Below are 25,589 nucleotides of genomic sequence, written 5' to 3'. Positions count from 1 at the left end.
TTACCAGACATCCCTGGGAGGGATGAAGGGAGCTGAGGTGACCTGTCCCAGCAGGAGGCCACAGCTCAGCCTGGCTGCTCTCCCAATCCCTGCTCCTGTGCCTGTGATCCCAACACAGAGCCACAGAGGACACTGAATTGGTTATTTTTGTTTTATGTAAGAGCAAACCAGACTGCCAGAATGCCTTTCCCACTGCCTCACCCCGGTACTGCTGGTGGCTGGAATATGTTCCCTTCACCAGGGGAATCAAACATTCCCTCTACATGCCTGAACATGTCAAAGTGTTACAGTCCTGGTTCAGAGCAGGATTTTAACACGTTAGGTAACACCTAAAACACTGTGTTTTCTACTTTCTAGGCTCTGCTCTTGTTTTACAGAGACAATCAGACCCTGTGACACTTCCCTGGAGCTGTGAGTGATGGCAGGGACAGCCGTGTGTCACACTCACCCTCATCTCAGGGTCAATACCTACAGGACAAGTCTTTTCTCTTGCTCTGTTTCCTCCAAGGGGATGAGGCTTGGCTGGGGTCTCTATCCACACCAGCAATCTCTCCTAGCAAGTTTTACACTGAAAGTGGTGCAAATAAACAAAACCCAGTAAGATTCACAGACCAACCTTCTGTTCTGGGCTAAAAAATATCCCTGATCCAAACCCAGGCAAAAATGGAAATGAAACCTTTCAGGGAATAAATGAAGCAATTGGGATTTTATGCACAGGGTCTTTCCAGGGGAAGCAGTTCAGAATGATGAGCTGCAATCACAGGTTCTCAGCTATTATAAAACAAACCCAAAGTACTGCCATAGCTCCAGAACACAAAGAAACACCACAAGTTTCAGCTGCTTCTCAAGGAGAACATTTTAAAGGAATTTGGGGTATTTATTTATACAAAGTGCAAGCTCAGAAAGGGCTGAGTTGGTGCCTCTGTGCAAGCTTGCTGCTAAAAATAGCCCTTAACAGCAGGTCAGTGATTAGGAGAAACAGGTTCTGATGAGGGTTACTGAATCATGGCGTGGAGGGAATGAAGCAAACTTGAGCTTCATTATCCAAGGCAGGCTGTCACCCTGGAGTGCAGCAGAATCACTTCTGATACTGATCAATGGCTTCATTAAAGCTTTGAAGCCTCTGTTTGGCTTCTCCTTCCCACCCAGAGCGGTCCCTGTAAGGATCCAAGCTCCCAAATCCCTCCTGTGGGTCCCTGCCACCCCCCAGCTCCGAGGCACATGGAGTCTCCTGTCCCATCTGCCACCAGGAGCATTCAAGCAGACACCACCATTAAAAATCCCACATATCCACCTTGGTCCAACATGGAACAGAGTTAAAATTCCAAGTGTGAATGGCACTGCATTGTTTTATTTGAAGTGTCTTTACACAATGGAAAGTGCTGGAATGTTGTTCCACATTTTACACATTTACACATCCACAACATCACACTTGATTCTCCTTATAAAACTGTTTCTGAAGGTTTTCCACTTACTCCTACTTACAGCAACTTCTACACTGGGGTAGAAATGAAATAATTTAAAAAATAGAAACACAACGAAGAATCCAAACTGGACTTCTGGAATTTCAAAAATCCACAAGCCTGCTGGATAACACAGGTTTTTGCTGGGTTTTTTACCTTTAATTCCATGGAACAGTGAGACAGTGAAGCTGGACTTGGAGTCATTTCAATACCTGAAGAGATACATAAATACTGCACCTGTGGAGGCAAGATGGACAAACCCCATTTTCCTACCTTTTTACTCAGTCCTGTTCCTATTCCTGCCTCTGGAGCAAGGACCTGCCTGCAGGATCCCACTTTGAAGCTGGTGGCAGGAGGGATCCTGAGCTGGCACAACACCGAGTTGAAAACCTCCACATCCATGAGAATCCCTGCCCATTCCTTTTCCCCCTGCTGTCAGTCAAGTGAAAACACTTCTGGAAGTTCAAGAAGCACGTCATGTACAACTGAAACACTGAAACACACTGAAATGAACCTGAAAAATCTGAATTTTGGAATGATTTCTACACAGGAACATCAGCAGCCTGGTTTGTTCACAAATCATTGTATCTTTTTAAATAGAAAAAAAGAAGAATCTGTCTAGACTAAAAAAGTTTGGCTATAAAATAGCATAAAAGCACAGGAGCAGGTGTTGTTATACCAAGGCATATTTTCCTCCTACTAAAACACTTAACACAAGATCACAAAATCAAAGATCTGTAATCTAAAAGATGCATCCTGGTCTCAGAAGCAGCAGATGCTCTGTCAGACACACAGGAGGCCACACAGAAAAAGTCTTCACGAAAAACAGCAAACAAGGGCTGAAACTGCATAAAAACTGGCTAAGCCAGGCAACTGATTGTCTTTGAAAATACAAAACAGACTGGAGAAGTTTACAATTAACCCTTGGATGTTTTAGCTCCTGCCAGGACCTAACAGTCACTGGATTTATTCAGATGTGGAGGCCAGAGGAATAAACATCCCCAGATCATCAGAGAGGATCAGACACAACACACTCGACAGCCAGATCCATATTTCACTCTACTACTGTAATTAACTCCTAATTAGGTGTCTGCACCACCACAGATACCAGTGCAGCAGTGTTGGTGACAGACTCTGAGGTTCTTCCTCTGGTGTTCTCCTCCCTGTAGTCACCAAAGCCCCTGAATTCAGTTTCTCCATGTATTTGTGCCTCATGTCAAACTACAAACACACACTTGGTGTTTCTGAGAAAAGCAAAGGTTAACCTTCACCTCAGCTGGCAAGGAATTGGAGCATAAGGAGTGCATTTCACTTGTGTTTAACACTAGATAAACTGGAAGCTGTTGGACAGATCAGCTTTTAACTGCTGTACAAGGAACCTGCTGGAACCCACTTGTGACAGGAAGAGATTATTTCAGCACTTGGAACATCACACTGTACAACAGAGAGGAAAGGGCGATATCTTAAAAAACTGAAACACAGCCAGACTCCCTAATTGTCACTATTTCAAGTCAGGTGGATTTGCTACACTCAGGGGGGACTAGTCCCTAAAATTAAAGTGCTTTTCAGAGCATTGGCATCCAAAATCTTGAACATGAGAGACAACAAGTCAGATCTGTTGTGACCTATAGCAGCAGCACAGACAGCAACACATGGACTCATCGGGTGCCTGGTGTTGGTACCACCTGGAGCAGCTCAGCTCTAACAGGGCATTGTGCCCCCCACCTCCAGGGCACACTCGAAGGCTTTGGAGTCACTCAGGATGGTGGGGGGTGGGTCTGGGCGCCTCGTCTGCAGGATCTTCTGTTTGGGGTTCTTGATCTCCTCCTCCTCCTCCGTCTCACTCTCACACACGTGCACAACCACGCTGGGGGTGGAGTCTGTCCCTGCGTGCAGCTCGTACTTCTCTCCTGAGAGCAGCCAGGAAGAGGCAGGTTAAAAACACCCCCAAGGAAAAGCATTTATCTCAAAAACCCCTTAAGAACTTCAACAACACAACCAAATAATCATTAATTCCCATCCCATCTTTGATGTGCTCAACCTCCAGTCTTCACCAAACCTCTGAAATGCCTTAAAACAGTCCCTGTAGCAGTTACAGTGCACTTCGAATACAATCAATCTTTCAACTGACACTTAGAGGAAGGGAGAGATGTAAAAAACTGCCAGGAAGACATCAGAACACAAGCAGCGAACACATTTCGAAGTGACATCATTTGTGCTGTACATTCCTGCGACATTTGTGAATTAAAAGCTACAAAAGCATTTCAGCACATCAAGCCTCCCCATTTCCTGCTTTTCACAGAAAGTAAACACCACGTTTCCCAGGAAGGCTTAGAAAGAAGTTGATGATCAAACACAAAATGTCCATATTGGCATCCAGACATCCTTAATAGCTGGAGCTGCTCATCTGCAAGAGACTGAACTTCTCATTTCTCTGACTTGTTTGTTCCTTAATCCTGAGGCTCTGACAAAATTCAGTATGTGGGTGTGATGGAGCCTCCCTCACAGTCCAGTTCTATGCTACACTTTCAATCAATAAACTAATTAAGGGAAAAAAGTGATGGATGGATCACTTCATTCAAGTAAGAAACACCACAAAGAAGAGACTCAGTTTCTTCTCACAGAGAAAGACAAGTAGATAAACTCCCTCAATAACCACTTTTGAAGGCAAGTACAAAAGCAGGTAAATGTCCCTACCTGGCCCCAGCTTGGAGACAGCACAGAGCAGGTCATAATTGATCAGAGGAGTTGCATCTTCACTCTGTTTCCACCCCACTGGGGGAGAGGCAGGGGGGGAAATCAGGAACTGTTTCACAGGTTGTGGAGGAAGGAGGTAGGACTTGTCCCCTATTTCACTGGATACCTGCACCTGCAGGCAAAGCCAGGAGACAGAGATGACAAATATTAATTCCCTCTTTATTTCATTTATTTCCCCACTAATGCACACCCATTCTCTGCACTTAATTCAGCCTAGCTTTAAAAACAAACCGAGTTCAGCTCTTGGGACGACACCTCATGGAACTGCTGCAGCTCAGAACTCAGCCTGTGCAGGGACCTGTGCCAACCCAACATGAACAAAGCACCTCTTACAAAGAGAATTTGGGACCCACTTACTTTGTTTCAGCCCCTCTGTGTGTCTGGGGGAAGGTGCTGCACAGACACTGTCCCAACCAATCTCAGCTCAAGCTGAAAAGCAGAACTTTACCCTAGAATTTTGACACAGCTCAGTGTAGAACAACGAGGTTGAGGTGATTTCAGACGTTTATCCCAAATGAAGCTCCCGGGCAAATGAGGGATAAAGTAAACAGGGACAGTGGTACAAGATCTCTGTGTTCCACTGTACCTGTGCAAAGTAAAGCTTCAGCTTCTTCCCGCTGAACTCCGTCTCGTGCAGCTCTATCCGTGCTCGTGCTGCTGCCTCGGGGTTGCTGAAGTTTATCCTCACCCTCCTGAAGCTTTTGAACAGCTGGAACGTCACCTGCTCATCGTAGACTGTGAAAAGTGCTTCAAACCTTTCCTGGGGAGAAGCACAGACATTCTCCAGATGCAGAATGAACATTCTCACTCGGTGAAAAGACATTTTCCTTTCACTCTCCTCTCCCAAATCCCATCCATTTTCTGAATCGCCTCAACCTGCACATTCCACATCTCCCTCCCTACTTGTAAATCCACCCTCAGGGCAGCACAGCTTTGTCTCACTGGTTAAGTCTGAATTCCAGGAGCAAACGGATGTGAATGAGCCCAAAAAACTCAGAATACACAAAGTGCCACCTAGTGAGAGCTGCTCAGAGGTGCAGGTCTCCAAAAATACTGGTACTTGCACACAATTTTCATCAATTATCTCCAAAAATACTCTGCAAACCAGGTAATTTTTGTATTAGATAAACCAAAGTACTAATTGTGTAAGGAAAATGTCAAAATTCTCAGCATGAGTAAGAGTATTAATACAAGATTTTTGTCTCTTCCAAAGTAAACACTCCCAAAAATAAAAAATTGAAAAAAAATCCATGGTTTATTGAACATGGAATCTTATCCTCAAGTTCTTTAAATATTGGTAACTGCATTGTCATGAAAATCAATTTCATGGTTATGAAATCCAATTAATAATCTTCAATTACGTAATTCAATTAATTTACCAGCTCTCTGATCCACAAGAGACCTCATTTACAGATTTTTTTTTTTTCCCATGTGTAAATGCAGTAGGAAATCTCCTGGTGTAGATTTTCATCCACTGTAAAAAGTCAGATTTAAATCACTGGATGAGGAGTCTGCAAGAAATCTCTTTGCAGTTTTATTTACTAAATTCTGGTAATATTTTGTTTAATTAGAGATCTAGATCAGCAAACAGGCAGAAAAGGTATCTTCTATTAAAAACTCTTTCCAGTGACCACAGTTAATTTGTCTGACTCCAACAGATCTCTCCCAAAAATCCTGGTGATGCCTTCCCTCATTATAAAAACAATGACAGGTTCAGTTTAAACAGCACTGAAGAAACTCTTCAGATGATGCCCATGTTTGCTTTAACAAAAGTAATGTTTTCCTGCAGCATTCTCTCCAACCCATCAACAACATCAGGGTCTTTATTAAATCACAAAACCTCTTCCTGCTGCACAAAGGGCAAATTTTGTACCTGACAAACACAGAATTCCAACTGAGTGGCTCAACCCTGCAACTGAGAAGGGTGAGGATGTTCCAGTCCTGCCAGCCCCCTCACAAAGGGCAATATCTGAGAATGAAACAAGATGTACTTTTACCCTGTCTGGATTTCTCACATTCTGCTGTTTGAACTAAACTGGATAAAACACTTTCAGCTGCAATGTGAAAGGCCGAATTCTTTAATGAGTTAAAGCCAAAAAGCTGCTGCATCTCCCTCGACACATGTGGGATGCAAGGACAGTGTGGGAATTCTTTCATGTAATGGAACTCGTTATTCCTGATGCTCTTGGAAGCAAAAGGAATTAAGATTTGACTGGATAAAATGCTAACAGGCCAGAGGAAATTTACTTTATTACAAGGTCTTCATGAGCCACTTTCAATGTGTTCATGTCAGAACACACATCCTGCAAATTTACCTTGCTCTTTTAGCAGGATCCTTGCTTGAAATAAAACATTTACAAAACATTAAGAAACATCACAAAGAAGAGACTCAGTTTCTTCTCACAGAAAAAGTACATAAACTCCCTCAATAACCACTTTTGAAGTACAAAACAAAAGCAGGTAAATGTCCCTACCTGGCCCCAAGATAAAATTGATTTTATCAATTTAATAATTTAATTAATAATTTTTAAATTAGTAATTTTTAAGATCAGATTTTATTTAAATCTGCCCTTGGATGTTGTGCCATGATGTTTGGATAAAGAGGGGAAAAAAAAAAAAATCAGAAGAGCTTTCCATGGGAGCAGCATTATTATCTATTAAGTTTCTAAGGCCAGAGAAGTGTGGTATTATCTGCCTTTTGGTAACTGCTCTCAGCTATCAGGAAAATACTCTGGGTTGGGTTTTTCCCCTCAATGTGCATTAATACACTGAAAATCCAGACAAAAATGTTCAATAGCTGCATCGACACTGAGAACACCTCACACTCTTTTCCCCCCTTACCTTCTCCTCCTGTACCTCGAACACAGCCTCGTGAACACTGCAAGCAAAGAGTGAGGTAGGCAAGTCACTTAAATCCATCATCTCTTCCAAATCATCTTCATTTTCTCCAAAAATCATCTGCTCCTCCTCCTCCTGGTCACTGCTGTACAGGTCTGACTGGCTGTCGCTCCAGGACTTCATGGAATCCCTGAGCATCCTTCCCGCCCAGCAGCTCCTGCTCGGGTGCCAGCTTCCAACAGGGCCCTGCCAGCCAAAGAAAACCCAGAATCAAACTGTGAGGATACCACATCTTCCTGCTCCCACTGTTAAAGGCAAAAAATGTCACCAAAAAGAACAGGAATCAACATCAATTTGTTCTGGCTCCCACAAATCAGTGGCACCACATCCCCCTGCTGTGGATGGAGGGAGGACTCTGCTGTTCCATCAAAAGGAAGATAAAGTCACCCCATCAAGAAACTGGAATTTCTCCTCCCTTTACTCTGACACGAATCACAAAAATGACAGCATTGTTCTAGAAGCTTTTCTCCATGACACGCTTTACAGTGAGCAACAATTTCTTATTTAATAATTAAAACAATTTCCCGAGTAATCAGAGCAGTCCTCTGGTATCTGAAAAAATAACTTTATTTCATCAATGGGAGCACATGGACAAAGTTAAATCATCTCTCCAAAGCCTCTCTGAGCCAACCAAAATCTAAAATCTCCTGATGTGAGGAAATCTCCTTTTCCTACGGCTTTCCCATACGTAAGAGTATCTACAGAGAGGAGGAGTAAACACATCGAAGAAGAAAAAAAAAGAAAAGCAAAGCAGCAAGAGACTAAATAAAAAACATCAGGGAGAGTACTTTTTATACAATAAAAAAGATTTTACTGGAGTGCACCTTCTGCCACCCATCCCTGCAAAACTCTTGAGGTTATCACACTGCTGTGGGATGTAGTGCAAGTGAGAGAAAAACGTAACTGCACCAGATCTGGATTTGGAAAAAGTGATAATTTGTGACACAACACTAAAAAAAGGTAAGCAAATACATTGTGTTTCATTGGCAATGATCTCATTTGAATATTTGCCTAATGAGGGGGGATTAACTGGGTTAATGAACAGCAACTGCCCCAGTCAGACCTTCAGCCAAACCATCTCAAACCCGTGCACACGCCTGGGGATCTAAATTCTGCTGCCCAGCATGGCAGGAAGGATGGAAATTTTAGAAAACAGGGAGCGGGTGGAAACCTCATTTCTTGTGCTTGCTGATTCATGCAAGGAGGGAAGAGAAAAGGAACAAAAATGCGCCAAAATGGTAAAAACAAAAGGCACCATCTGGCTCTGAGGAGATCTGGACTCATCTAAACAGCACCAGGACAGACACCCACATCCAGCCAAGCTGTGGTGGATTGAGAGCAACATTCCAGCCTTGTCCTGGTTTTGATCCCACATTCCTGAGGGATCAAACCACCCAACCCACAAACATGCTCTCAACACCTGCTCTTCTGGCAGACCAAAGGACGGGGAGACCTCAAACAAGGAGAGAGCAACACTGGCAGAGTTTGGAAAGTAAACTCAAATACTTCAGTGAATGGTGAATCAAACATGCAGTGAGGAACACAGAGCAACTTGAAATTTGGTCAAGCTGAGGCTGTCTGAGCCTCACACTGCAAAACAAAGAGCAGCAGTGACATAAACCAAACCCAGGTGTGACAGCTCACCACAGAGTGCTTATTCTTACCATAGTATTAACAGCAATAAACTCAATTATAAGCAATTTCATTGCAATACTTGTTAGCAAACTACTGCATCACTTGCTCCCTCTTAGGTTTCATATTAAACAGCCTTACCCAGCACGATGTAAAAGGATCCCAAGAACTAAAGCCACTGGGATCAGACCTTTCACTAAGTCCTTTCTTCTGAGCGTTAACACCTGCTTATCATTCCAATAGCAGCTGACAGGGAATCACTTATAAACAAAATCCCCAACTTCATAGAAGGCTAAAAATCATCTGAAATTAAAGCAAAGCAGCTTCTGACATGGGGAGTTGTAGTTCTTCACGGGCACAGGCAGCACCGGGGAGTTTTCCTTGACATCCTCTGGACCAGCAGCTCATTCACAGTCACATCCCATCGCTTCAGGAACGTCAGGACTGGAAACGGCGTGGCAATTTCCACAGGAATGGTTAAATCTGCTCTGATAGGGAGCTCACAGGAAAAAATCCTTTCTGTGAGGGTGGGCAGGCCCTGGCACAGGGTGCCCAGAGCAGCTGCGGCTGCCCCTGGATCCCTGCAAGTGTCCAAGGCCACTGGGACAGTGGAAGGTGTCCCTGCCCGTGGCAGGGCGGGGAATGGGATGAGCTTTAAGGTCCCCTCCCATCCAAACCACTCCACGGTTCCAAACCCTCGGGCTGGATCCCGCAGACCCCACGGAGCTGCCCTGAGTCACCCCCGCCCGCAGTCAGCGCCCGGCGGGACAAACCCGGGCGGGGGCCGGAGCGCTGACTGCGAATATTCTGAAATTTAAAACCCCAAACCCTCCATCTCCGCCCTGAAGGAGAAAGAAAACAACTTCCCCGCCCGCACCCGCGGCACGGCCCGGCCCGGGGGGGCGGCTCCGCTGCGGCCGCGTCTCTCCTCACCTGCGGACGGCTCTGCGTGAGCGGCGGCGGGGGCGCGCACTGCCCGCGGGTGTCCGTAAGGGGCAGCGGGAGCGCGCAGCGCCCGCGGGTCCCGGGGCGGGGCGGCGGCGGGAACGCGCCTGCGCGCGCGTGCCCCCCTCGCCGTGCCTCCTCCGGGAGCTGAGGGGGTGTGTGAGGGGGCCGGTGACCCGGATGGAGACAGGGAGGGACGGACGGAGGGGGAAGGAATGAGGGAGAGGGAGAGGAGAAAGGCGGGAGGGAGTCGGGGGCTCTGCGCATGCCCCGGCCCCGCTGAGGGGCCCCGGCGGGCGGGTGCGCGGGTCGGGTCCCCTGAGGGGCCGCCGGTCCCGGTCCCGGTCCCGGTCCCGGTCCCGGTCCCGGTCCCGGTCCCGGTCCCGCCGCCTCCCCCGGGGGTTTCAGGCATCCCAAAAGCGCTCTGCGGACACACCTTGGGCGGTGTTTGTACGGCACGGATCCATCCCTGGAGAAGCGACGGGCGCCCGCCGCCCGCTGGGCCCCGTGGAGGGGCTCTCCAGGATCCCTGAGCTCAAAGCGATGAGAATTTATGTAAAAATCCTGCAAATCGCCCTCGGAGCAGCATCTGGTTGGCGGCTGGGGTGGAGGAAGGAGCTGCCCAGAGCAGCTGTGGCTGCCCCTGGATCCCTGGCAGTGTCCAAGGCCAGGCTGGACACTGGGGCTTGGAGCAGCCTGGGACAGTGGAAGGTGTCCCTGTCCATGGAATGGGATGAACTTTAAGGTCCCTTCCCCCCAAACCATTCTGGGGTTCCGTGATTCCTCCACTGGCATTAATTGGGATGGCTCTGCCATCAGCGTTGGACAGCTGCCAGATGGGAACAGTGACAGTTTGTGTCCTCCTCGGAGCAAATCACAGCTTAATCCAGCCATGAGATGGTTTCAGACAGCCATCATCTGAGCTGGGTGGTATATCGGTGCCTGTGCACATTTATCTCTAAAGAAAGCACAAACCAACATGCTTACTTTGGTTTCTCACAAAAACCCCACACAAAACTATTGAATTTCGCTGACACAAATAATGAGTTCCACAGCTTTGTCCTCACTTGGAAAGACAGAAGACAGGGTGCGTTTGTGATACAAGTAGTGAAATTTCTGTGGCTGAAGTATTTTCTTTTAAATTTCAGAAACAGGCTGAAAGAGATGCTGAGCTGGGCTTCTCTACCAGGTGATTTGTCCACAGTGCAGCCCTTTCCCTCATAAGAAAACAGCCCAGCAGCTCTCACTTTAGGAAGGTAAGAGCAGTCTCCCCTGGCCAGATACAGGGATTCTGCAATTCAGATGCAGTGCAAATGCAGGTGGGAATGGGTTACTCTCCATCCTTAGCCTTCCCTTGCTGCAATCTCCTGCTTTATTGATTCAATACCACATTTTTCTCCCTGGCCAGCAATCCATTCTGCTTTAATACCACAAACTCCCAACATTTGTGTCCACTTCAGTGGCATTTTAAATGCTCCGTCTCTCGCAATAACACCTCTGTTGTAGCACTCCTGTAACACTCCAGACATCAATAGCACATCTTTTTATCAGCACTTAAAACACTCGTAATACAACGCACTAATCTTTGAATGGTGGATGTTAACAAAGTACTACCACATTTATCAGAAATCCTGGGGATTAGGGAAGCTGCTCCTGCCAGCATTATCCAGGGATTCAGTGAAGTGCAGCTCTTAACACCGAGGCTGCCCTTGGGTTGTTTTTCTTCTCCCCCTTTGTGGTTTGGGACCCCAAGAGATAAATTTAATTAAAAGTATCTTGAGGGTTATCCTCTGCTTCTCCCCCCTGGACTGAAAACCCACCTGGTGAGTGTTAATTAGGTTGGCAAGCAGTCGATTAAGCTAAATTGCCACTCTTCTGTATCTCTTACTGCAGTCCTGTATCCCAGACATGGTGCCCCATAGCTGAACCCCTCCAGCAGAGCATTCCCAGCTGTTATCACAGGGCTTGGATGTCTCAGAGCAGCTCAATTTCAGTAAAAAACATCATGAGTCAGACCACCAAATATACAATGATTTTGGGTTTGTGTTCCCCCCCCAGATCACGATTTCAAGCTCTTCTCCGAAATATTAAATGCTACATATTTTTTTTAAAGCCCTGTAAAACAAGGTTTTAAAAGTAAATTGCACAATTCCTACAGTTGACCTCAAGTATGTGGAGACTTCTGTGAAACTGGGAGCATTAGTAATGCTGTAACAGTCTGCATTTCATTTACAAGTATCCTGTTAAAAACAAACAGTTCTTTCAATACACATTTTAGTCACCTAAATGCTGTCTTAACTTCTCTCAAGACATTTTTGGTCAATCAAAACTCTACCAGGAGCATGGAGCAAGCCAGAGGTCTATAGGTCTTACCACAATCTTTTATTCCAAGTTTCATTTTACCACAATCTTTTATTCAAAGTTTGGTTTCATTTGTCTCACCTGAAAGACAAATAGAATTAAACAGACATGCAACATTGCCTGTGAAAAATGAAGCAGCTGTCCTTTATAGTGCAAGAGTGTAAAGCTTGATTTATTTACACATTTTAAGGTGAACAGGAGAACGTTGTAGGCAGATCATTTTATACATTCAGCCAACACAGGAGCTGTGCTCCACAAAGTTACACATAAAATACACACTGAGAATGTTTTAAGTGCTCTGGTGCATTGAGAAGCCACACAAGGTGGAGGCAAGAGATGTCAGTTCACATGGGGTGAAGAAGCCAGGGATAAAGCCAAGGAGCTGCTCCTTCATCAAAGTGCTGGGACAGCTCCTGGTGCTGAGAAATCCTTCCCATCTGGAATCTGGGGGTGCTGTGCCATGTGCAGGGCCCTGCACTGTTGACATTCACAGATCAGAGTGTGCTGTACAACAGTTAAATCATTTTTCACCCTGGAACATGGCACAGGGCTCCTCTCCTTTAAACCTTCCTGTGCTGCTCAGCTGTAAATATTTGCTGCAATTCCAGACATGGCCGTGGTCACCTCAGACTGAAAAATATCTGTAAAAAGTTCAGTGTGAGGGCTCAAAACTCTTCCTGTTTCATCTTTGGACTAGAAGGGAGGTGAGGAGTTTAATTCACTCCTGAAAGAGCCAGAAAGAGCACAGAAGTCCCACAGCCAAGTTTAAATAAGATACTGGGTTTCTCTGGGCCCTGCTCATGCCTTTTCTTAGGCTGAAGAGCAGAAAATAACATTTCTTTGGAAGACTGGGAGAAAAAGCAAGAAAGAGGGACGTGCATAAAATAAAAAACCAAAAAAACCCAACCCCATTTTAAGATTGCAGCATTGAACAGCAGCAGCAAACAGGAGTGAGGTGCAGTCCCTCTACATCAGTCATGGAGCTGAGGCCCACGGCCCAAGCAACACCCCAGGCTCCACTGCTGTGGCACAGTAATCAAAAATATTGTGATTTATGTGCTGTAGAAACAGACACCACCTCCAGTGGAGGCCTTTGGCAGGAAGTTTCCAGCAGCAAACAAAGGGAGATTTCCCTGTCGCTGCAGGTAAAGGGAGCAGTCATTATTAAGTAGAATTATTTGAGCACACAGAGACTGTGTAAATAAAACATGGTTATGTAAAGCTTTGGAGCAAGACTTGCCTTTACAATCTTTGAAAAGAAAGGGCCAAACCCACACAAATACCACAAAAGCTCAGCTCATGGCTGGGGGCAGTTCCACTCAGAGAAGGGCTGAGGGCTCTGTGCAGGGAGGAAGGTCAGGAATCAGGCTCAGGAGAACTGGGGAGTTTACAGCACGAACACCCCTGAACCAGGCCAGAGAGCAGCCTGCAAGGGAAGCACAGCCACATCAGAGCAGCTCTGTTCCCTGGCTGTGTCCATCTTTCAGGATGTCAGGGCCTGTGCTGAGGAGGAAAACCCAAACCAGGCATTTATGGCTGCAAAGTCTGTGCTCCAGTCACCTGCTGGCTTTAAATCCTGTGAGAACTGGGACAACTGCACTGTTACACACAGGGCCATCCTGATCTGGATGTTAGCATCCTAACATTTAGGCCCTGCTGATGAATTATTTTATAGCACATAATTAACCACAAAGAATGTTGCCATGGAAGAAGTGTGGGGGTCAGCACAGCTTGTTTTCAGACTCTGTGTTCTGTGGCTACAGAACCAATAGGTCAAAACAGGTTGATTAAATGCAAGAGATAAGGAAAGGCAGCATTCCTGGCCCCTTCCCATTCAGCCTCCCTGCACTGCTTCATTTTGCATTGTTAATGAACAAACGCTGCCCATAAAGTCACCAACAATCGATGACCAGATCCAAAGGCAGTAAGTCAGTGTCACTGCACCCCAGCAAGATGAATGCTCTGGCAGCTGGAGCCCATTAACATCCTTGTCTTGCTCAATCACAAATAAAGTATTGAGGGTGAAAGGAAAGCTGTTATTTGAGGTTTCCTAAGCTCCAGTGCAGGGGATGCCACTGATAAGATCTGAATTGTGTCCAGCTGGTGAAGAAACCTGGGTACAGCCCCAGGGCACCTCCCCTGTGCAGGGGGAAAGGTTATTTTTCTAAGCTGCACAAAAATGCCAAAGCAATCCAAAGTATGCCCAGATTGAATCAGTCTGCAGAGCTGGCAAAGCAAATACATGCAAAGGAACAGTTCTGTTGTCATTTACAACAGCAAGAACCTGGAATAATCATGTACAAGTCAGGGGAGTTGTTGGGAATTTCTGGCAGTGGGAACAGAAACTGGCCATGAGTCAATTTAACAAATAAAAATAAATAAAGCAAAAAGACTCTGTTCCAAATCTAAGATAATCCCAAACCCCCCGGTGTTAGAGGAATCACTTAAAAATACACAGAACGTGAGCACTATTCCTTTCAAATAAAGTTCCAAGGTCCTGGAGACTCCACTGTGCAGACAGCCCAAGCCACACTGAGTGGACTTAAAATTCAGTTTCACAGCAAAAAGCCCCAATTTTAGAGCAGGCAGTGCTACCAAAGTGCCAGGATAACTTGCATCTACCAGTAAAGGTTGTACTTTGTCCTCCTCACTTGACAGTTCCCCATTCTCCCTCCATATCAGCTCCTGGCCATCTCCTGGAAGCTGGAAAGATAAATATCAAAGTACACAAAGCTGCATTATCCTCACAGGCTTCAGTGAGTGCTGGGCTGTGCAACTTCTCTCCTTAGGTCATCCACAATAGTAGACAAGGGTTTTTTTCATTTTTTACAAGAAAAAAAAAAGAGAGCACCCCAGCTTACATCACCTAAACTGAGCTTTTGAACTAAGGAACGTCACCACCTCTCAGTATTTGGGACCACTAAAGTTGGGAATCCTGCCTCAGTCAGGAAGAAAATAAATAAATGTGACAAAGAATTAAGACTTTGTCCAAAATTACATCAATTCCCCACCAGATACAGGCACATCATTGTCATTTCTCCATGTCCTCATCCTTTACAGTGCTCCCTCTGCACCATTTAATCCACCTTGAAGCTCCTGCTATGAAATCAGAAAACTGGAAAATAATCTTTGTTCTAAGCCATATAATCCAGTGGTGCTCTAAAAACAACCCCCATCCTCTGTGCTTATGTTCAACACCAGAACAGTTGTACAGAAGTGCCCAAAATTCGTGGTTTGAAGGGATGAAGTGTTCACTCTCACCAGTTCTGCTGCTCTAACCACACCGCAAGTTCCAGTGTTGGTGCTTCAAAACAATTCCATTTATTGCCGTGTTAGGGGAGCTCCGTGGTCACACCAGGATTTAGAGCCTTCCTGGAAAATCTGTCACAGTCCCTGTAAACGAAAGATTAAATCCTGCCCTCCTCTCTCTGTGAGCAGCTCCTGAAAACTTGTCTGGAGATAAAACCACTCCCAGCAGGGCTGAAACTGCACAGTCACTTCTCTTCCACAGCATCTCCTCTCTCATCAGTTCCATGGTGCTGCATTCACCATTCCACACTCCCAGCCAGCAGAATTCCAAGCAGAACTGGGATCTGCTTCCTGCCAAGATGGGCGCTTTCAACTTCCCAACTAGAAAGAGTTGTTTGTTTTAACAATCAGCCTGGAAAGTTCAGCTCGAGACGAGCTTGGAACTCTTATCAAGGTCAGCTTCATGCTTGCTTCTATTTGAACAGGTAAATAAATAAAGGTCAAACTCCTGGCAACTCAAATCAGTCCTTGAAGGTCACTCACTCCTTCTTGCTGTGCTCCAGCACCCTGTAGGGAGGGGCAGAGACTCCTTTGGATCCGTGCTGCTCCTGCACGATGGGCAGCGTGGCTGGAGTGTAGATTTCTGGCATGCTGTCGTTGTTCTCCAGGGCACCGTAGGAGAAAGAGGCTTTGAGGTCAGGCTGCACCGCAATCCCTTTGTCGTGCATGTTCTGCATGCCTGCAAGAGCAGAGGCACAGATTAGGGACAAAAGTGCATTTTTCTTGCTCTCTGTTCAGCCAGGAAATGAGAAGTCTCTGAGGCTCATCAGCTCCTCGTGTTAAATCAAAGATGGGATGGGTTTGTGCTCAGCACTGGAGCAGCTGATTGAGAAATAAACTTCAAGTGAATGATGGATGGCTCTCAGTTATCCACCAAGTGCTGCAGATCTTTTATACAGCTCACCAGAGACTTTAGCTGTGCTTCCCAAAGGAAATTTCTTGCTCCTCTACCTTTTGGAACTTCTCAGCCATCCCTCAAAATCAGTTCTCCCTGCTGGACCGAGCCCAATCCCGAGCATATGCTCAAATCAGTTCATATTCCCAGATAACAACTGCCTGATCCACCCAGTTCTGAACAGAGCCAAAGCCTGAGCCCTCCCTGTGCAGCCCAAGCCTTTAACAGAGTGATGAAGCCCTGGATTTTTACTGTTACCTGGCATGGCATCCATTGAGATGTAGGGCTCAAAGGGGACAGGCTTCTTCCTATTCCTGGTGATCAGGAAGACTCCCAGGAATGCTATGAGGCACCTGTGGGAGGAGACAACGTCACTGAGATCCCTGACAAGGGCCAGCACAGAACATTCCATGTTGCTCCACACAGAATCCAGAGCTGGAGTTCAAGCACTGCCAAGACAGAATTCCAGGGCACTGTCTCAGCTGAGCCCCCTGGACCAGCACTGCAACACCCCCAGCAACCAGCACAACTTCACCTTTTCTCTATCAAAACACAGGGACATATTAATTAATTAATTAACCTTGACTAACTGCAGGGGAAAGGAAGCATATCAACATTTGGTTTTTCTTTGATGGAATTCCAGGATTTAGCAGCCTGACCTTTGAAAGGCTCCCTGTAAACACCCCAACAACCACGGACCTGGATTTTTACAGAGCAAGGTGCAGTTCAGAACAATGATCTCCCAATTGTTTGGGGTTTTTTTTCAGTACTTATCTAAAAGGCATTTGAGAATTTCCCCTGATTATGGAGAGTTAATTACACCAAAACACTGAGTTACACAGGAAATGTTCTACTGATCAGATCTGCATTGTGCCTTCTCCATGCTCTAAAAACTCCAGAAGTCAGACACAGTTCAGGGAAAGTGCAAAATCTGAAATAAGGTTCCCCAGAGAGGGTTTCTTTGGGTTATTTTACAATTCTTCCAGATTCATGAGCAGGCATCTTGAAAACCAAGCCATATGCTCAACACCCGAGCTGATCTCCAGGATTTAGTGATTAATTGTTGTGAAATTGTGCATTACTGAGGGTTACATCATTTTTTCCAGACACAACACTGAGCTCTAAGAGCCACTCTCTGCTCTGACAAAGTGCTCTCAGCCTGTTCTTTTGTCCAAGACAGTTTGTCCCTCACACAGAGAGATATTTTTAAAACAGATTTGTATTTTTAAAATTTGAGTCACATGAAGCAACAGTTTTCTGTCAAGGAAACCTGAAGCACTTACCCCAGTGCAAACATACAAATGTGGAGAACATCTTCACCCATGAAGTCCAGGTAAAAAGTTGCTCCTTGGAAAGGAAATAATTCATTACATCTTCCCAATTCCACCTTCAGCACATCCCTCCAGAACCCACGTCAGCCAGGATTCCTATTTTTATAAGCAGCACCTTTGTTTATTTAATGATCTTAAAATAGGTGTCCTGATTTCTATTTGAACACAAATTATTGACAAATCTTTTTGAGTTTCATGACCAAAATAGTTCTGCTGGTGTCACTAATAGAGATGCAAGTGAACCTGTGCAGCATAAACAGGAGGGACTATTTTGGAACGATGAAACAAATTGGATTTAACTACAAAGAGATACAAACTCTTGACCCCAAACAACAACAAACAGTTCAGACCTCTAAGAGAAGTGTCCTCGGTGTGCTGGGTGGCAGCAGGACACACATTCTGCCTCCTGCTCTTTACATTTTTAAAAATGTAAAAAAGGTAAAAAATAAATAAAAGATAAAAATAAAAATAAAATAAATAAGCTGCTGAATATGAGAGCAGCCTGTGGCTTGGGAAACGACAGGAAATAAATACCAATTAAGGAGCAGGCCAGATTGATGACACTGAAGAGGAGCACTGAAAGGCTCTGTGTAATTGATGTATTTATTTATTGCCCTCTATAGCTGGCAGGGCATTGCTATTTACACAGCACTGCCAGGCAGATGCATTTCTTGAGTGTTGGGCTTGGGGTTTTTTATGTTTGTTTTCCCCAGTTTTGCTCCTGTGTCTGAGGAAAACAAAACCTCTCAAAGGCTGTTCCTCAGGTCTGAGCCCCAGGGCTTGAAAATGCTCCTTTTTGTTCCTGCAGACAAAGCTTTTCCACGTGGGCAAGGGCTGAAGTGGGAGAAATCCAGAAAGAAAAGAGCCTGTAAAGCTGGGAGCTGCTCACTCTAAATACAACAAGAAGATTGTCAGGAAGAGATCCCAACACCTCTGAGCAGAGGAAGCAAATTGGTCACACATTTTAACAAAATCTAGGTAAGTTCGATAAGGAAACGTTTTATCTGAACATCTAAAAACACACATGGAATGAGGAACAGTCTCAAACATAAATTCCCCTGCACTTCAAACAAAATGACAGCACTGAACAGAAAATTTTAACACGGTCTAATGGGACAATTCACATTTTTAGAAAGGAAAAAAAAACCCAAATAAAGCCAGTGCAGACAACAGACGACAAGAAAACTGAAGTCATCGTATTGCTGAGTATTCACCTTCTTCAGGAGGATTATTTTCCAAAATCTCTTGCCCATTTTTTAGAAAGGTTTGTGCAGTTACCTGCTGAGATTGCTGCTGTGGTGGACAGGATGTAGCCAATGCTGGAGATCTGAGCTGAGTCATAGAGCTGGGAGGCTTGAGCTAAAAACCTGCAACACAATCACAGGCAACAGGGGCTGATTGGGAAGGATCCTTTTTTTGGAAACACCTTTCAAAAGTGATGCATACATTTAACGAAATTCATTCTTTTGCTCACTGAACAGCAGCAGCAGCAAGCCTTGGAATGAATAAAAAGGACAGAAGAGGGTTTATGGCTGCACTTACTGCAGGCACTGAAATTACTGCCCCAACCTCAGGGCCAGAGTGTCCCTCATATTTTGAGAAGCCTTTTATCCCTGCTGCTACCAGCTTTTTATGTTATTGCAAGTACAAAGGGAAAAAAAACCTAAAAATAGACACATTATCAACAACACTTTGCTTTTAGCCAGTGCACAGAGACTGCATTTGATTGGCCACCATTTCAGTCCTAAAATTGTTTGGCAAATACTGGAATGATGGCATTAAAACCACTTGGCAGTGTCACTTTGTGGAAAAACAAAGACCACCCAGACTCCTGGGACAGGTCACAGGAAATAATGGATAATTCTCCTAAATTTTAATAGGTATTTTTGTCATGGTAACAAACACTTCCTGACCCAAACCCCACAGAATTCCAGACAAAGAGAGGAGTTCTTACGTGGCCTGGTAGATGGCTGTGGCAATCATGCACACCAACATGATGTAGAAGATGGGTGAGTCCAGCTGCAGGGTTCCCTGGATGGACACCAGGATCATCCCAGCCACGGCCTTCACTGTCACCACAGTCATGGAACCTGGGGGGGTCACCACACTCAGCTGGGGCACCTGCAGGAGGCTGCAAACAACCCCAACAGCCACAAAAACCTGACCCTCCTCCTGCCAGGGATGCAATCTGCCTGCTTTCCACCAGTTCTGCCTGTTTTATTCCCAACAAACCCACCACAGCAACCTCCAATGGATCACTGAACCCTTCTCTATCAACGTCTACAGAAATGGGAGCATTTACTGGTTTTCTAAGTGTTTAAGGAGTGTTGTGCAATCACATGATGGGAGGATAGAGATTTCCATTCGGTTTGGTTAAAAAAGCCAAGGAAGTCTCCAGAACAAGAATCAGGAAGAGCTTTCCTTTCTCTTTCTTGAAAGTTGGGCCATTCAGAATTAGGGCAGTTGCTTTGTAATTCATGGAGCCTCTGAGGCACCACTGAAACCCAGCCCCAAATATCTCAAAAAAATCAAAAAAGAGTAAAAGAAAAGACACTGCAGGAACTGAAGGTGCTTAAACAGCAAAAACTGAGGGCTGTGACACAGATTTCAGCACAGCAGACTTGCCATTACTCATCCTTTTAAAAGTTTAATTGATTACAGTTTCTAGATTAAAAAAAAATATTAAATGTGTCAATCCAGAGTCACTGCAGGATCTGACTGTGGGATATCAGAACCATCTGGGACTCAGTTTAACAGGGACAAGCTGGGGTGGCAGAGGATTCCTCATTTCTTTAATCACATGGCAAATCTCCCCAGAGCCAAATTACTCTTGTAGGTCAAATCCTCTCTTTCACCCACTGGCTCAGCCCTCCTTACCCACTGAATGCCACCCTCTGTGTGCCCAGATTAAAATTAAGAACACTAATAAATTAACCTGCACTTTCTGTGCTTGGCAGATTATTTGTCTGATGGAGAACAAGCCTTAATTGTTTTGCAGAGATCCTAAACATCAGCTTCAGGAACATTTCTGGGGGAAATTAGTGCATTTCATGGCATTAATTAAATCAATATAATCCCCTGCATGCCGTAGATGCCTCCATTTACTGTTTAAAGTTCTTACAAGTCCATATCAACTTACCCAGCAAAGCCACCAGCAGAAGAATAATGACAATGTAGTTTGCATTTCTCTCCTTGTAAAAATACAGGAGCAGACAGAAAACAATGATCTCCACAAGCTACAAAAAAGAGAAATGAGAATATTAGAAATGCAGAGCACATAGGGTTGGCAGTAAATGAGGTTCTGAGCCAATCAAACATTAGAACAGGGGAAATCAAAGGAAAATGGGGATCCCACACAATTATAGACCAAATTCAGCATCATCTTAGATTCCAGTTACAGGAGATATTCAGCAGCTTGTTGCAGAACAGGAAATGTGGGGCACTTTTGGTGTTGGATTTCTGGTAAAGCAGCAAATCAAATGGTGCTGCCTGAACATTCACAGCAGAGATCTCAGCCTGCTTTCTGCAGTGGGGTTCCACAAGTGATCCCTGGAAAAATGGCCAAGATTGTCTTCATTAAAACACAAATTTCAGGGGATTTTCTGTAGGAGATTCATGGCTCCAGAGAAAGTCAGCATGGCAAAAGCCCAGATTCAGGCACAGTCAATTTTCAGTTATTTAGTCCTACAGAACTCAGATAAAGAGAAGGAGCTGTTCATGTGTCTGACACCTGGAAAAGCTGGCAGAGGTTCCTGAGTGAACACAAGGAACATTGGTAACAACCAGAAGGAAAAATAATGCTGGAAATGGAAGTCCGCCCCCCCCCCAGAAGAAAATCACCCCACCCTCCCTGGCCCCCTCACCATGTACAGCAGGAATGGCCAGCTCACTAAATGCCTGGTGATGTTTTCTGCTGTCATCTTCTCGTGGCTGTTGGGTCCAAATGTCACCAGCAGGTAAGTGCCAACAATTGCCAGGCCACAGCCTACGAAGGACAGCACGTAGCGCCCTTGGGCAGGCACAGGAACAGGAGAGGACAGGGTTAGTGAGGCAGTGGGGAGCATGGCATGAATGAATGAATCCCACAGGACCACCAGTGATGTCGTGGATGTTCCTCTGGGGGACTCTGGGGTGCTCTTCCTGCCCCACTTCCAAAATATTGCAGCCACCAGGGGCAGTGGGGGTGTGGAAGCTCAGACAAAGTTGGTACCAGGTGGCATCTGCTAAGTAAATAAAGCTACAGGATCTGTGTCTGGGGCTGATCCTGCCTGGCACTGCCCACAGCCCTTTTCCCACCTCTGCAAACACCTCCACGTTTATGGAATTCAGCTCATTCCCTTGTGCCTGTGCTACTGCAGAAGCAGGGCTGCAGCTTCAGCCCAATTCTAAATTCTGTGAGGTTCAGGGGATTTGGCACAAGCCAGGAAAAAATATCCATTTGTAATAAACAGTGGATGAGATGATACATTTCTTCCAAGAGGTGCTAATGAAACCTTGCCATGCCTGTAATTATAATTCCTGAGAGGCCATGCTATGAGTGTTGAATTGTAAACACAGGAAAAATGAAAGAAACTGTGACACTTACTCAAAAATTCCTTGGGCTTCCATTTTTCTTTGATAAATATAATTCCTATGATTGCACTAGCTATGAAAAAAAAAGAAAAGGAGAGAGAAACAGTGAATTATGGAGTCAGGAATCTCCCACTGGAACACACTCAGATTCTCTCCTCCTTACCCACAACAGACACTGCACTGAGGGGCACAATCAGTGAGAGAGGAGCAAAGGCATAGGAGGAAAACACTCCCAGTTCTCCCAGCACCAGCAGGAAGAATCCACTCCACCAGGTCTTGGTTTTGAAGTAGGCCCGGGCGTCTTTGGAGCCTGCCAGCCTGATGTGGCTGTATTTCTAGGCAAGAAAACAGAAATAAAGCAGCTTTGTCATGTTGGATTGTTTATTTCAGTGCAGGATGAGTATTTGCTTCAGGACACTCACCTGGAGGTTGAGTGCAATGCTGCTGACAAGATGCCCAAAAATAGCCAGTAATGCCCCAATCAAGTTCTCCTGCAAAAACAAAGGGAACACACAATGATTAAATTTAGCCAAGGAATTCAGAGGGGTTTGCACACTCTGGAGGAGAGCAGACTTCTAAAACTGTTCCTGAATCATGGGATAGTTTGGGTTGGAAGGGACATTTAAAGGTCATCTGGTCCAAGAGCCAGCTGTCAGTAAACCCTGTTTATCTTCCTCCCTTCCTACCAAACTGAGGCAATTCAGATAAGTGCTGTGGCTGTGCTCCAGACCTGTGAACTCAGGTGGAAGATAAGCCTCAACAGCCACTTTCTCCAAGAGACTTCAGTTAGTTTGCAGTTTCTCAGAGAGAAGGAAGATAAGGCTAAAAAACCCCACACCATCACTCACTCTTCCCTTTGAAAAACTCCTTTATGAGGATTTTATTGCCCTGGAATTCGACACAGAATGGATCAGGAACCTCTGCTTCCCAACTATTTTGCTCTTCTCCACTTGTGACAGCTGCTGGTTCAGTCACTACTTCAGCCCATCTGATGAGGCAGCACAATTATCACAGATTTTAGGCTGCTTTTTATATAAACCAGTTATTCCCAAGGTCACAGGAGACTACTGGCAGCTCCCAGCCAGCTCCCAACCTCTTCTGCACTGGCATTCCCAGCTCAGCAACAATTCTCACGCTCTATAGATGGAATTTGAAATTAAAAAAAAAGAATGTCAAGCAGGCTGAGTCACAAAGGAGATACAGAGGAGTGAAGAGAAGAGCCTGAGGCTAAGCCAGACCACTGAACATTTGTGTCCTTCCAAAACTGTCTAAATCTCATTACATGTCATTAGCACTGTTCCTTCAGTCCAGTCCTTACCTGGATTGATTTGGGATAACCCAGCTCACGCTCAGAGTGGTATTTATTTATATCAATAAATGTACTAATCTTGATTTTCTCATACACAGAAGAACTTTCAGATTTCAAAGCCTTAGCAGCAGAACAAAAACCTCTTTATCAGAATGCACAAAAATAGGATTTGCCCAAACAGCTTCACTCAAAACCACCTGAGAGATGATCCCAGGACAGACAGAGAAGGTGGCAGGAGGATGTCACTGTGTCACCACAGTGCAGAGTTTTCTGAGCTGTGACAGCCTCAAGTCAACAGCACTTGGGTCCACAAGGGCCCAGGACTGTGGTCTCTAACGACTTTTTCCACTGAAAAAAAAAAAAGCCCTTCTTGCTGAGATTTTCTGAGCACCTTCAGAATCAGGGATTCAAACAGAATTTATCTGTTCCCAGCTGCAGAACAAGGAGGAATTACAGCCCCATGTCCCACCCCAGCTGCAGGCTCTGGTGTGGGCTGACCCTGCTGGAATTCAAACACCTGAATGCACAGAGCAAACCAGAACCTCTGCTCTGTTACTGCTGCATGGCTTAGGCTGAAAAGGCACCTCTCAGAATTACTGCACCTGAACACCTTCACACATCCACACCTTGCCACTGCCACTCCTCCCTCCAGCTCCTCTGCTCTGCAGACACAGAATTTCTCTCTTTCTCTCACTGTACACAGGATATGACACCCCAGGGCCTCCAGGAATGGCTGAATACAAAGACAGAGCCCTTTTTGCAGAAAATAACCCCAATCCAGCACCATTATCACCTTATTCCAATCATCAGGGCCTTCTGGGGATGGAAAGTTCCACACTGGGGTGGAAAGCTGACCTTGTAAGAGAAGGAGTCTGTGTGTGGCTGCACAGAAACTGCTGCTGTGGCCAACGGGAGCTGCTGAAGCTGCAGACTGGGGCTGTTGCCTCCTTCCATTTTGGGTTTTTTTTTTTTTGCTTTTCAGCCTCCTCGATGCTGGAATTTCTCTTTAAAGAAGAGACTTGGACCCTGCTGGAACCAACTTCTGGTAGCACTCCTTGCCATCCATCCTGTTCCCTTGGATAAGTTCGGGAAAGCACAAACAAATTCTGCTGCTTCCCTTCCCCTGCCCTGTCTCAGGGTGGGCACCACAGGCAGGAAGGAGGGTGGATGAGCCACTATTACCAGCCAGTCAGTGAAGTGGCAAGCTTATATTCCTTCAGGGTGAATCTAAGGGAAAAAAGAAAGAAAACCCAAAGAATTAGATCAAATAAATCAGTGATCCAAAACCTGCAGTGAAGGATAGGCCACAGAAACGCCCCTGGAATCAAACTCACAGCTGCACAGAAAACAAGAAAGCAGATTTTAAATGTCTTCTTAGAAAGCCTTGGAGAGAAACTCACACAGACTTTGCTTTACAAGCTCTTGTGAACTGGCTGGGCCGCAGGGGTGACACACTCAGCTGGCATTTAACAGCATCACAAAGGCTCTCAAGTCCTCCAAGCTCTGCTTTTCATTTCCCTCCTCCCGGAACCTCCCGTTTGCTCAGGACCAGCGCTCCATGAGTCACCCCATCCCCACGTGCTGGGGATGACAGCGCTGCTCTCCCTGCAAGCAGAGGTCAATCCAGGGGAATCCCTGCCAGCAGTCTGGAGGCTGGATTCCTCAGAGCCCGAATTCCTCGGAGCCAAACTCATTGGAGGTGTCTGGAAAGCACCACACGGGCTCCCTGCACCCCCAGAGAGCTCGGGGAGCAGCAGCATCATCCCTGAACTGCCGGCTCGTCCCAGCGTGGGGGCACAACAGCCACGAAAGGGCAAAACCACCCATTTGTGAGGGGATGGGGCAGCAAATCCCGCTCCCATCGGGAGCAAACCCGGCCCGGGCAGCGCAGAGCACCCACAGACCCCCGGGCCGGGACCTGCGCTATTCCCACCAAACCCTCCGGTGCACCTGTCCGTCCCCTGCTCCCCCGGGAGCGCTCCCGCCACTCACCGGCCCCGCCGCTGACCCCGGCCCGGCCCCGGCCCCAACTCCGGCCCCCGGTCGAGCACCGCGGTCGCTTCCTGCCCGGCCCTTCCGATTGGCCGCCAGCATTGTCAATCAAAGCCGGACCCCAG

The 25,589-nt window shown here is 46.0% G+C and overlaps 2 protein-coding genes across 5 annotated transcripts; both read right to left on the bottom strand.

The window, feature by feature from the left end:
* Positions 1-1,326: 1,326 nt before the first annotated feature.
* RCAN3 (RCAN family member 3) lies at positions 1,327-9,793 on the bottom strand. Of its 3 annotated transcripts, none has more exons than XM_032132545.1 (5): positions 9,684-9,793; positions 7,062-7,304; positions 4,807-4,980; positions 4,161-4,332; positions 1,327-3,373 (listed from the first exon to the last, which is right to left on the bottom strand). In XM_032132545.1, exons 2-5 carry the CDS (start codon positions 7,254-7,256, stop codon positions 3,165-3,167), a joined length of 750 nt encoding a protein of 249 aa, XP_031988436.1. In that variant the 5' UTR covers positions 7,257-7,304; positions 9,684-9,793; the 3' UTR covers positions 1,327-3,164. The 3 variants fall into 3 exon arrangements, with proteins under 3 accessions (XP_031988436.1, XP_031988437.1, XP_031988438.1); XM_032132546.1 differs by having other exon boundaries at positions 9,679-9,727; XM_032132547.1 differs by lacking the exon at positions 9,684-9,793 and adding an exon at positions 8,892-9,311.
* A 2,261-nt stretch (positions 9,794-12,054) lies between these two features.
* Positions 12,055-25,492, bottom strand: NIPAL3 (NIPA like domain containing 3). 2 transcript variants are annotated; one of them, XM_032132548.1, is made up of 12 exons: positions 25,465-25,492; positions 24,328-24,699; positions 22,586-22,654; positions 22,327-22,498; positions 22,177-22,236; positions 21,455-21,600; positions 20,731-20,827; positions 19,546-19,681; positions 18,870-18,958; positions 17,544-17,607; positions 16,519-16,613; positions 12,055-16,044 (listed from the first exon to the last, which is right to left on the bottom strand). In XM_032132548.1, exons 2-12 carry the CDS (start codon positions 24,424-24,426, stop codon positions 15,845-15,847), a joined length of 1,227 nt encoding a protein of 408 aa, XP_031988439.1. In that variant the 5' UTR covers positions 24,427-24,699; positions 25,465-25,492; the 3' UTR covers positions 12,055-15,844. The 2 variants fall into 2 exon arrangements, with proteins under 2 accessions (XP_031988439.1, XP_031988440.1); XM_032132549.1 differs by lacking the exon at positions 25,465-25,492 and adding an exon at positions 24,873-25,397.
* Between the last annotated feature and the right edge of the window lie 97 nt (positions 25,493-25,589).

The sequence above is a fragment of the Corvus moneduloides genome, chromosome 23 (assembly GCF_009650955.1).
Source record: "Corvus moneduloides isolate bCorMon1 chromosome 23, bCorMon1.pri, whole genome shotgun sequence".
Lineage (NCBI taxonomy): Eukaryota > Metazoa > Chordata > Aves > Passeriformes > Corvidae > Corvus > Corvus moneduloides.
The sequence above is the reverse complement of the archived record's forward strand: the minus strand, read 5'-3'. Positions and strand labels throughout refer to the sequence as shown.

Bases quoted from the DNA above. Each gene is read 5' to 3' on its own strand.
- RCAN3 (XM_032132545.1), bottom strand. From the start codon at position 7,256: ATGCTCAGGGATTCCATGAAGTCCTGGAGCGACAGCCAGTCAGACCTG. The intron at 4,981-7,061 runs GTAAGGGGGGAA...GCTTCTCCCCAG, and splicing joins TCGAGGTACAGGAGGAGAAG to GAAAGGTTTGAAGCACTTTT. The intron at 4,333-4,806 runs GTACAGTGGAAC...CTTTGCCTGCAG, and splicing joins TGAAGCTTTACTTTGCACAG to GTGCAGGTATCCAGTGAAAT.
- NIPAL3 (XM_032132548.1), bottom strand. From the start codon at position 24,426: ATGGAAGGAGGCAACAGCCCCAGTCTGCAGCTTCAGCAGCTCCCGTTG. The intron at 22,499-22,585 runs GTGAGTGTCCTG...TTTCTTGCCTAG, and splicing joins GCATTGCACTCAACCTCCAG to AAATACAGCCACATCAGGCT. The intron at 18,959-19,545 runs GTAAGAACTCCT...ATTGTGTTGCAG, and splicing joins ACAGCCATCTACCAGGCCAC to GTTTTTAGCTCAAGCCTCCC.